General features: G+C 40.9%; 1 protein-coding gene across 7 annotated transcripts in view; it reads right to left on the reverse strand.

Moving 5' to 3' along the window:
* Window positions 1-14,452, reverse strand: part of LOC129831784 (protocadherin Fat 3-like) — a 393,104-nt gene that overhangs the window by 121,456 nt on the left and 257,196 nt on the right. For all 7 annotated transcript variants that reach the window (XM_055895235.1, XM_055895232.1, XM_055895234.1 and 4 more), the window contains one exon: window positions 11,700-11,761. In XM_055895235.1, the coding sequence (XP_055751210.1) occupies window positions 11,700-11,761 (62 nt within the window). The remainder of the gene's footprint in view (window positions 1-11,699; window positions 11,762-14,452) is intronic.

Genomic DNA, 14,452 nt, shown 5'->3' on the forward strand with positions numbered 1-14,452 from the left:
CTTGTTCTGAGAAATGAAGGCTATTCCATGTGAGAAATTGTCAAGAAACTGATGATCTTGTACAACGCTGTGTACTACTCCCTTCACAGAACAGCGCAAACTGGCTCTAACCAGGATAGAAAGAGGGGTGGGAGGCCCCGGTACACAACTGAGCAAGAGGACAAGTACATTAGAGTGTCTAGTTTGAGAAACAGACGCCTCACAAGTCCTCAACTGGCAGCTTCATTAAAATGAAGAGGCAACTCCGGAACAATTCTAAGTGACCCCAAAGTTCTGAACGGTAGTGTATGTTAACATGAAACAGGCCAATTAAGTGGTTGGGAAAAGAGTGAGGTGCGATTGAGAGGAGCGTTGCATAAGGACTTGTCTGATTGGGCGCAGTAGTAGGTTGGAGTGGAGAGTAGCACGGGTGGGTGGGGAATAAAGAATGCCAGCTGTTGGAAACCCCAAAGGCAGATGATGCTTGTCTGTGTGCCATTGAGGGTAGCGCCAAAAAGCCTCAACTAGAACCACAAAGCAACAACAACACAGCATGATTTGGATAAAATAGTCTAAGGTGGAAAAATGCTGTTTTCACTGAAGCTCAAGTTACAATGAACCTTCTCTGAGAGTTGGTTTGACAGGCTAAACTCCTTTGTTTTCTCACTCTCTTGCCTTTCTCTCTGACAGTAAAAAAAGATGGTGAAAAGTCACCCTGAAACGTGGAAAACAAGATAAATTTACAGAGATGAGTGTGGGGATCTTGTTACAAACACACTACCCTAATGGTCAAACACGACGCTACTAGAAATACACTACCTTACAAGAAAAAAACAAACCAACTGAAAACACACTGCCCTACTGAAAACACACTACCAAAATGAAAACACACTACCATACTGAAAACACACTACCATACTGAAAACACACAACCATACTGAAAACACACTACCATACTGAAAACACACTACCCTACTGAAAACACACTACCATACTGAAAACACACTGCCCTACTAAAAACACACTAACATACTGAAAACACACTACCGTACTGAAAACACACTACCATACTGAAAACACACTACCATACTGAAAACACACAACCATACTGAAAACACACTACCATACTGAAAACACACTACCATACTGAAAACACACTACCATACTGAAAACACACTACCAAAATGAAAACACACTACCATACTGAAAACACACTACCATACTGAAAACACACAACCATACTGAAAACACACTACCATACTGAAAACACACAACCATACTGAAAACACACAACCATACTGAAAACACACAACCATACTGAAAACACACTACCATACTGAAAACACACAACCATACTGAAAACACACTACCATACTGAAAACACACTACCATACTGAAAACACACTGCCCTACTGAAAACACACTACCATACTGAAAACACACTACCGTAATGAAAACACACTACCGTACTGAAAACACACTACCGTACTGAAAACACACTACCATACTGAAAACACACTACCATACTGAAAACACACTACCATACTGAAAACACACTACCATACTGAAAACACACTACCCTACTGAAAACACACTGCCCTAGTGAAAACACACAACCATACTGAAAACACACTACCATACTGAAAACACATTACCATACTGAAAACACACTACCCTACTGAAAACACACTACCATACTGAAAACACACTACCATACTAAAAACACACTACCATACTGAAAACACACTACCATACTGAAAACACACTGCCCTACTAAAAACACACTACCCTACTAAAAACACACTAACATACTGAAAACACACTACCGTACTGAAAACACACTACCCTACTGAAAACACACTACCCTACTGAAAACACACTACCATACTGAAAACACACTACCATACTAAAAAACCCACTACCATACTGAAAACCCACTACCATACTGAAAACACACTGCCATACTGAAAACACACTACCCTACTGAAAACACACTACCATACTGAAAACACACAACCATACTGAAAACACACTACCCTACTGAAAACACACTACCCTACTGAAAACACACAACCATACTGAAAACACACAGCCATACTGAAAACACACTACCCTACTGAAAACACACTACCCTACTGAAAACACACTACCCTACTGAAAACACACTACTCTACTGAAAACACACTACCATACTGAAAACACACTGCCCTACTGAAAACACACTACCCTACTGAAAACACACTACCATACTGAAAACACACTACCCTACTGAAAACACACTACCATACTGAAAACACATTGCCATACTGAAAACACACTACCCTACTGAAAACACACTACCATACAGAAAACACACTACCATACTGAAAACACACTACCCTACTGAAAACACACTACCATACTGAAAACACACTACCATACTTGAAACACACTACCATACTGAAAACACACTACCATACTGAAAACACACTACCATACTGAAAACACACTACCATACTGAAAACACACTACCATACTGAAAACACACTACCATACTGAAAACACACTACCTCACTGAAAACACACTACCCTACTGAAAACACACTACCCTACTGAAAACACACTACCCTACTGAAAACACACTACCTCACTGAAAACACACTACCCTACTGAAAACACACTACCCTACTGAAAACACACTACCATACTGAAAACAAACTACCACACTGAAAACACACTACCCTACTGAAAACACACTACCATACTGAAAACACACTACCATACTGAAAACACACTACCATACTGAAAACACACTGCCCTACTGAAAACACACTACCCTACTAAAAACACACTACCGTACTGAAAACACACTACTGTACTGAAAACACACTACCATACTGAAAACACACTACCATACTGAAAACCCACTACCATACTGAAAACCCACTACCATACTGAAAACACACTACCATACTGAAAACACACTACCCTACTGAAAACACACTACCATACTGAAAACACACAACCATACTGAAAACACACTACCCTACTGAAAACACACTACCCTACTGAAAACACACTACCCTACTGAAAACACACTACCCTACTGAAAACACACTACCATACTGAAAACACACTGCCCAACTGAAAACACACTACCATACTGAAAACACACTACCATACTGAAAACACACTACCCTACTGAAAACACGCTACCCTACTGAAAACACACTACCCTACTGAAAACACACTACCCTACTGAAAACACACTACCCTACTGAAAACACACTACCATACTGAAAACACACTACCCTACTGAAAACACACTACCATACTGAAAACACACTGCCATACTGAAAACACACTACCCTACTGAAAACACACTACCATACTGAAAACACACAACCATACTGAAAACACACAACCATACTGAAAACACACAACCATACTGAAAACACACTACCATACTGAAAACACACAACCATACTGAAAACACACTACCATACTGAAAACACACTACCATACTGAAAACACACTGCCCTACTGAAAACACACTACCATACTGAAAACACACTACCGTAATGAAAACACACTACCGTACTGAAAACACACTACCATACTGAAAACACACTACCATACTGAAAACACACTACCATACTGAAAACACACTACCATACTGAAAACACACTACCATACTGAAAACACACTACCCTACTGAAAACACACTGCCCTAGTGAAAACACACAACCATACTGAAAACACACTACCATACTGAAAACACATTACCATACTGAAAACACACTACCCTACTGAAAACACACTACCATACTGAAAACACACTACCATACTAAAAACACACTACCATACTGAAAACACACTACCATACTGAAAACACACTGCCCTACTAAAAACACACTACCCTACTAAAAACACACTAACATACTGAAAACACACTACCGTACTGAAAACACACTACCATACTGAAAACACACTACCATACTGAAAACACACTGCCATACTGAAAACACACTGCCCTACTAAAAACACACTACCCTACTAAAAACACACTAACATACTGAAAACACACTACCGTACTGAAAACACACTACCGTACTGAAAACACACTACCCTACTGAAAACACACTACCCTACTGAAAACACACTGCCCTACTGAAAACACACTACCCTACTGAAAACACACTACCCTACTGAAAACACACTACCATACTGAAAACACACTACCATACTAAAAAACCCACTACCATACTGAAAACCCACTACCATACTGAAAACACACTGCCATACTGAAAACACACTACCCTACTGAAAACACACTACCATACTGAAAACACACAACCATACTGAAAACACACTACCCTACTGAAAACACACTACCCTACTGAAAACACACTACCCTACTGAAAACACACAACCATACTGAAAACACACTACCCTACTGAAAACACACTACTCTACTGAAAACACACTACCATACTGAAAACACACTGCCCTACTGAAAACACACTACCATACTGAAAACACACTACCATACTGAAAACACACTACCCTACTGAAAACACACTACCCTACTGAAAACACACTACCCTACTGAAAACACACTACCCTACTGAAAACACACTACCCTACTGAAAACACACTACCATACTGAAAACACACTACCCTACTGAAAACACACTACCATACTGAAAACACATTGCCATACTGAAAACACACTACTCTACTGAAAACACACTACCATACTGAAAACACACAACCATACTGAAAACACACTACCCTACTGAAAACACACTACAATACTGAAAACACACTACCATACTGAAAACACACTACCATACTGAAAACACACTACCATACTGAAAACACACTACCCTACTGAAAACACACTACCATACTGAAAACACACTACCATACTTGAAACACACTACCATACTGAAAACACACTACCATACTGAAAACACACTACCATACTGAAAACACACTACCATACTGAAAACACACTACCATACTGAAAACACACTACCATACTGAAAACACACTACCTCACTGAAAACACACTACCCTACTGAAAACACACTACCCTACTGAAAACACACTACCTCACTGAAAACACACTACCCTACTGAAAACACCCTACCCTACTGAAAACACACTACCATACTGAAAACAAACTACCACACTGAAAACACACTACCCTACTGAAAACACACTACCATACTGAAAACACACTACCATACTGAAAACACACTACCATACTGAAAACACACTGCCCTACTGAAAACACACTACCCTACTAAAAACACACTACCGTACTGAAAACACACTACCGTACTGAAAACACACTACCGTACTGAAAACACACTACCATACTGAAAACCCACTACCATACTGAAAACCCACTACCATACTGAAAACACACTACCATACTGAAAACACACTACCCTACTGAAAACACACTACCATACTGAAAACACACAACCATACTGAAAACACACTACCCTACTGAAAACACACTACCCTACTGAAAACACACTACCCTACTGAAAACACACTACCCTACTGAAAACACACTACCATACTGAAAACACACTGCCCTACTGAAAACACACTACCATACTGAAAACACACTACCATACTGAAAACACACTACCCTACTGAAAACACGCTACCCTACTGAAAACACACTACCCTACTGAAAACACACTACCCTACTGAAAACACACTACCCTACTGAAAACACACTACCATACTGAAAACACACTACCCTACTGAAAACACACTACCATACTGAAAACACACTGCCATACTGAAAACACACTACCCTACTGAAAACACACTACCATACTGAAAACACACAACCATACTGAAAACACACTACCCTACTGAAAACACACTACCCTACTGAAAACACACTACCATACTGAAAACACACTACCATACTGAAAACACACTACCCTACTGAAAACACACTACCATACTGAAAACACACTACCATACTGAAAACACACTACCACACTGAAAACACACTACCCTACTGAAAACACACTACTAGAAACACACTAATCTACTAGAAACACACTACTATAAACACACTACTAGAAACACACTACTATAAACACACTACTAGAAACACACTACTAGAAACACACTACTATAAACACACTACTAGAAACACACTACTAGAAACACACTACTATAAACACACTACTAGAAACACACTACTATAAACACACTACCACACTGAAAACACACTACCCTACTGAAAACACACTACCATACTGAAAACACACTACCACACTGAAAACACACTACCATACAGAAAACACACTACTATAAACACACTACTAGAAACACACTACTAGAAACACACTACTAGAAACACACTACTAGAAACACACTACTCTTTTAGAAACACACTACTATAAACACACTACTATAAACACACTACTAGAGACACACTACTAGAAACACACTACTAGAAACACACTACTAGAGACACACTACTAGAAACACACTACTCTTTTAGAAACACACTACTAGAAACACACTACTAGAAACACACTACTATAAACACACTACTAGAAACACACTACTATAAACACACTACTAGAAACACACTACTATAAACACACTACTCTACTAGAAACACACTACTATAAACACACTACTCTTTTAGAAACACACTACTAGAAACACACTACTAGAAACACACTACTATAAACACACTACTATAAACACACTACTATAAACACACTACTATAAACACACTACTCTACTAGAAACACACTACTATAAACACACTACTATAAACACACTACTAGAAACACACTACTAGAAACACACTACTAGAAACACACTACTATAAACACACTACTATAAACACAGTACTCTTTTAGAAACACACTACTATAAACACACTACTATAAACACACTACTAGAAACACACTACTAGAAACACACTACTATAAACACACTACTCTTTTAGAAACACACTACTAGAAACACACTACTATAAACACACTACTCTTTTAGAAACACACTACTAGAAACACACTACTAGAAACACAGTACTCTTTTAGAAACACACTACTATAAACACACTACTAGAAACACACTACTAGAAACACACTACTCTTTTAGAAACACACTACTAGAAACACACTACTAGAAACACACTACTATAAACACACTACTATAAACACACTACTCTTTTAGAAACACACTACTAGAAACACACTACTAGAAACACACTACTAGAAACACACTACTATAAACACACTACTAGAAACACACTACTAGAAACACACTACTAGAAACACACTACTATAAACACACTACTATAAACACAGTACTCTTTTAGAAACACACTACTATAAACACACTACTCTTTTAGAAACACACTACTATAAACACACTACTCTACTAGAAACACACTACTAGAAACACACTACTCTACTATAAACACACTACTCTTTTAGAAACACACTACTAGAAACACACTACTCTTTTAGAAACACACTACTATAAACACACTACTAGAAACACACTCACATGCTCTCCCTCTCTCTCTCACACACACACACACACACACACACACACACATGCATACACAAATCCTGTGCGTTTGACCTTCTTCAGATGCGGGAAGCAGGCTTTTCTTCGCCAATATCACTCAAGCTTTTGTCTCGGGCATTTGATCTCAGATGCAACACTTTTCTCTTCCGCTGCACTGAATAGGGGTTTTGACCCTGTGCGTGCCTGTTCTAGTGTGTGAGTGTGTGTGTGTGTGTGTGTGTGTGTGTGTGTGTGTGTGTGTGTGTGTGTGTGTGTGTGTGTGTGTGTGTGTGTGTGTGTGTGTGTGTGTGTGTGTGTGTGTGTGTGTGTGTGTGTGTGTGTGTGTTCAAGTGAAAAATCCCTTCTGGTCCATGCAGCACTTGGGTCACACATCTCATCAGGAGAGAGAGAGGCTCTCAACCAAAGCATTTAACCATTGCCACTTAACCCTTATTGTGGATGTTAATTTGTTCACACCCCTCTTGTTGGTGAAGAGAACATTTTGCAGGTTTAAAGCTTCTATACATTTTGCTATGTCTAATGTGTATTCATGTGATATTTGAGTGACTCAAACATTATAACAAAGTCTATGGGCTAAAAAACCTAAATAAAAATGTTAGCTGACATGGGCTAGTTGATCTGGATATTTCTGACAAGTTATACATAAGGTCTTTAATGACTGACATGGGCTAGTTGATCTGGACATTTCTGACAAGTTATACATAAGGTCTTTAATGACTGACATGGGCTAGTTGATCTGGATATTTCTGACAAGTTATACATAAGGTCTTTAATGACTGACATGGGCTAGTTGATCTGGATATTTCTGACAAGTTATACATAAGGTCTTTAATGACTGACATGGGCTAGTTGATCTGGACATTTCTGACAAGTTATACATAAGGTCTTTAATGACTGACATGGCAAGAGGAACACTGATGATGCACTACCCAATTTCTAAACTGTGATTGAATTCATCTTAAGATACCTAGCTGAGAAAACAACATACCACATCTCAAAAAACAGTATACTAACATTCCATTCCAGATAAACAACGGGAAATGGATATATAGCCTTTAGAAAAATAAAACATATTTTTCTAACACAAACATAAAATCTATGAATAAAACATCAGACAACAGTAATATCCTACACAAACATGAAGGTCACCGTAAATCAATCATTTCTGGTGAAAAAAATGCAAAACATTTTGGAAATGAACTCTTTACCTGTTCTTTCCACAGAAAATGTAACATGGAAGCTCAAACAAAAGGCTAGGAGAAGGAATAACATATTTATGGTCAAATGTCTCTGATGTTTTATCCCTTTATTGAAGAAACAACAGTATGTTCGTGGTACAGGCTGGCACATGGCCTGTCATAGACTGTTCTCTCTACTACCGCATGGCAAGCGGTACCGGAGTGCCACGTCTAGGACAAAAAGGCTTCTCAACAGTTTTTACTCCCAAGCCACAAGACTCCTGAACAGGTAATCAGATGGCTACCCGGACTATTTGCATTGTGTGCCCCCCCTATCATATTATGCATAGTCAATTTAACTATACATTCATGTGCATACTACCTCAATCAGCCTGACTAACCGGTGTCAGTATGAAGCCTCGCTACTTTTATAGCCTCGCTACTGTAATAGCTTGTCTTTTTACTGTTGTTTTATTTCTTTACCTACCTTTTGTTCACCTAACCGTTTTTGCACTATTGGTTAGAGCCTGTAAGTAAGCATTTTACTGTAAGGTGAAAGTACCTGATGTACTCGACGAACGTGACAAATACACTTTGATTTGATTCCATGCTAACAGGCTATGTGCTAAATCTGATCTACAAACCCCTGTTTAAATCTGATCTCTAACCCCCAGCTAAATCTGATCTATAAACCCCTGCTAAATCTGATCTATAAACATCTGCTAAATCTGATCTACAAACCCCTGCTAAATCTGATCTATAAACCCCTGCTAAATCTGATCTATAAACCCCTGCTAAATCTGATCTATAAACTACTGCTAAATCTGATCTATAAACCCCTGCTAAATCTGATCTATAAACCCCTGCTAAATCTGATCTATAAACCCCTGCTAAATCTGATCTATCAACCCCTGCTAAATCTGATCTATAAACCCCTGCTAAATCTGATCTATAAACCCCTGCTAAATCTGATCTATAAACCCCTGCTAAATCTGATCTATAAACCCCTGCTAAATCTGATCGGACATACAGTACAACTCACATTAATACAAACCTCTGCACCAAACCTACAGTATAAAACAAATGGGAGCCAATAACATTAGGCTCATCTCTGTAGATGTCGATAAGACTTCACAGCACGGGACAACAAAATCATAATCATTCTCCCTCTGTTTATTCCTCATTGATCTGGCGTGGCATCTGTGTAAATTAATATGGATTTCTATGACCGGCCTAAATCACACCACTGTTACTGTTTGGAGGGTTGGTTTAGAAAGGAAATAAGATTTAACTGGTTTGCACTGCAGCTAAACTATACATGAAATGGAGAGAGGGAAAGGATAGCAGACAGACAGACAAACATGCAGCCAGGCAGAGGACGGAGAGTTAGGAGATGGGAATGGCTAGCAGACAGATGGACAGACAGGCAGAGGACAGACAGGCATGAAGATGGGAATGGCTAGCAGACAGATGGACAGACAGGCAGAGGACAGACAGGCATGAAGATGGGAATGGCTAGCAGACAGATGGACAGACAGGCAGAGGACAGACAGGCATGAAGATGGGAATGGCTAGCAGACAGATGGACAGACAGGCAGAGGACAGACAGGCAGGAAGATGGGAATGGCTAGCAGACAGATGGACAGACAGGCAGAGGACAGACAGGCATGAAGATGGGAATGGCTAGCAGACAGATGGACAGACAGGCAGAGGACAGACAGGCAGGAAGATGGGAATGGCTAGCAGACAGATGGACAGACAGGCAGAGGACAGACAGGCATGAAGATGGGAATGGCTAGCAGACAGATGGACAGACAGGCAGAGGACAGACAGGCAGGAAGATGGGAATGGCTAGCAGACAGATGGACAGACAGGCAGAGGACAGACAGGCAGGAAGATGGGAATGGCTAGCAGACAGACGGACAGACAGGCAGAGGACAGAGAGGCAGGAAGATGGCCGAAGATGTTTGCGTTCTCTCACAGTGCAGTGTTATAAGACTATACAGAGAGGTGGGAGAAGAGATGTTACTGAGCATCAAATAACATACAAACATAGAGGTGCCATAGAGGATTTAATGGATCTGTTTACTCATCACATATTCTCCCTGTCACAGACCTTATCTGAAGTATACTGCAGTAGGGAGAAAATATCCAACTTGCATCAAAACACACGTCAGCATCTTACTGAGAAACAATCAATACAGCTAGAGCAGAATGTCTTTGAAAAATAGTTTGTCACCACACGCACACGCACACACACACACACACACACACACACACACACACACACACACACACACACACACACACACACACTCATGATTCAGGACTCTGGCAGCAGCAACACCATTTACCTCCAATCTGCCGCCCTTAGTCAAGATACGACACTCCAATCAGCTCATAATGGAACCCAACACACAATCTTCATTTCCTGCTCCACTTCTCATACTGACTCAATTACACTAGACCTGCCTCTCTAATGCACACTCTACTGAGACCAGGTAGACAGAGAGGGAGGGAGTTATGAAGACAGAGAGAGAGAGAGAGAGAGAGAGAGAGAGAGAGAGAGAGAGAGAGAGAGAGAGAGAGAGAGAGAGAGAGAGAGAGAGAGAGAGAGAGAGAGAGAGAGAGAGAGAGAGAGAGAGAGAGAGAGAGAGAGAGAGAGAGAGAGAGAGAGAGAGAGAGGGAGGGAGGGGTAAAGAGAGGGGGATAGAGAGAGATCAACAGCGAGAGAAAAATACAGAGGGGGAGTAAGAGAGAGAGAGAAAGAGAAAGAAAGAGAACGAGAAAGAGAGAGGGGGGAGAGATAAAGAGAGAGGGATAGAAAGAGATCAACAAGAGAGAGGGAGAGTAACACACACACACACACACACACACACACACACACACACACACACACACACACACACACACACACACACACACACACACACACACACACACACACACACACCTTAGTGTGCCTCTTACCTCTAAAACATGCTCAGCCTGTTGCTCTCGGTCCAGTTTCCTGGACGTGGTAGTGATGACACCTGTGAACACAGAGACAACTGCATCAGAGAGAAGAACCCACAAACACATACAGGAACATCACATATAAAGCCCTTTTCACATCAGCAGTTGTCACAAAGTGCTGTACAGAAACCCATTCTAAAACCCCAAACAGCAAGCAATGCAGATGTAGAAACACATGGTGGCTAGGAAAAACTCCCTAGAAAGGCAGGAACCTCGGAAGAAACCTAGAGAGGAACCAGGCTATGAGGGGTGGCCATCACAGTGGTTGTACAGGGTGCAACAGGTCAGCACCTTGGGAGTAAATCTTGTAGCTAGATGCAAAAAACTGTAGCTAGATGCAAAACATATCATTTGGACTTGTTGTCAAAAACAGCTTAATTAAAGATAATAATGTCACATTTAATTAGTCAGATCTACTTATGATATGAAATTCCTTCATTACCCTCATTAGCTCAAAGGATACACGTACTCACACGTACACACATTGACTCCATCCACCAAACCAACTGAGAATTGTGACAAGGTAATTACCATGGGTTTGCACAGCTGTCCTACAGGAGGCTGTCTGAGGTTAATTACTGACACTAGCCTCTACTGGCCCTAATTGTTTTGTCACTTAACGTTATTACAGCAGAACAAGGAGAGAGAGCGAGAGAGAGAGAGAGAGATAGAAGGAATGGGAAAGAGAGAAATTGGAGGGAGAGGAGACTGTCAGGAGAGAGACAGTGTGCCTCGTCACATGGGACATTTCCCTCCATTTCTTCTTACATGAATGGAAACATATGCTACCTTGCTAAAGTCCAGTCAGTTTAAAAGAGACCTCAGGGGTGAGCAAGAATAGCCACTTCTTCATTTACTGGTCACGCTATTGCACTCCCCCTCTTCTCCTCCCCTCCCTTCCTCCCATCACGTCTCACTGATCAATACAGAGTTTTAGGCCCTTGGAAGGTTTTCTGAAAACACTGTCTAGAGTTTGCTTGGGGAGAAAACTAAAGAGTGGTGAGAAAGAGAGCAAGGAGCACAACTGAGATACAATAGTTCCCCATGGAGAATTGAGGATTGTCACCCACCCACCCACACACACACACACACACACACACACACACACACACACACACACACACACACACACACACACACACACACACACACACACACACACACACACACACACACACACACACACACACACACACACACACACACACACACACACACACACACACACACACACACTCTCTCTCTCTCTGTCATTATTAATGATTAGATATACAGTAGGTGATGGGTTCTCTCTCTCTCTCCGTCATTATTAATGATTAGATATACAGTAGGTGATGGGTTGTGTTCTAAGTGATGCCCGTTAGAGGCACTTAGCAGGAGGTTTTTTGGGGGCAGGCAATCGATGAAGGCAACCAACCCTGAAGGACCCCAGTGACCCAGAACTGAGCCGGAGGGGTCCTGACCAACCCTCTCACTGGTGAGTCTGTCACTCTGTACACACACTTTAAACACACACACACACACACACACACACACACACACACACACACACACACACACACACACACACACACACACACACACACACACACACACACACACACACACACACACACACACACACACACACACACCAATGTACTGTATCATTTTTCTCTACTTTCATTCCAGCTGGTGGGCACCAGAGTAAAGAGCAGTTTATCAAACAAACGACACTAGATGCATTCAGTCAATGTGTGTGTGACTGGTTTCTTTCAGGCCTGCTATAATACATATCCTCATTTTATTAGCTAGATGCCCAGTAAAAAAATAAAAAAAATTGGCACATCAAAGCAAAACATCAAAATGCAGCCACTTGTGACCCTTTTTCCAACAGGGCCCAGCTTTTTGCACTCAACATCTACAGTCCATAATATATCCTACCAGGTATAGGAAAATATATAAACTGTCAACTCCATGAATTATTAAGATCCAATAAGGAAAAAGGAAGTGGAACATAGCATGAGGCTAGATGAGGCTAGATGAACTTTGTAGCTTCTGCTATAGAAAGCTGTTTTCCATGTCCATGGCTAGACAGAAAGCTGCTCCTCCATTTAGACCTGGCTGCTTCTCAGGAGCGGAAGCTTCATCTGGGATGAAATAACACTGTTACGTCCGTCATTGAATGAATGAGACCAAAGTGCAGCGTGGAAAGTGTTCATGATATTTAATACTGACAACACAGACAAAACAACAAAATATAAACAAACGTAAAGTTCTGCAGGGCTAGACCGCAACTGTGCAAAAACAAGATCCCACAAAACTAAGGTGGCAAAACAGGCTGCCTAAGTATGATTCCCAATCAGAGACAACGATAGACAGCTGCCTCTGATTGGGAACCATACCTGGCCAACAAAGAAACAGACAAACTAGAATGCCCACCCAAATCACACCCTGACCTAACCAAATAGAGAAATAAAAAGGCTCTCTAAGGTCAGGGCGTGACAATCACACCTGTTTCAATCATACTGGCTCGACTGAAATGTTATGTTCAATTCATTATGCGTTAGTGTGTGTCTGTGTGTTAGTGTGTGTTTGTATGTGTGTACTGTGCTCTAAGTCCAAACCATTGGGCAGCAACACTCAATACAACCAAAGCTGTCAATATGAACAGAGAGAGTGTGAATGCTGGGACAAACATGCCAAAGCTAAAAACGCTATTGATGAAC

The sequence above is a fragment of the Salvelinus fontinalis genome, chromosome 33 (genome assembly GCF_029448725.1).
Source record: "Salvelinus fontinalis isolate EN_2023a chromosome 33, ASM2944872v1, whole genome shotgun sequence".
Taxonomy (NCBI): Eukaryota; Metazoa; Chordata; class Actinopteri; order Salmoniformes; family Salmonidae; genus Salvelinus; species Salvelinus fontinalis.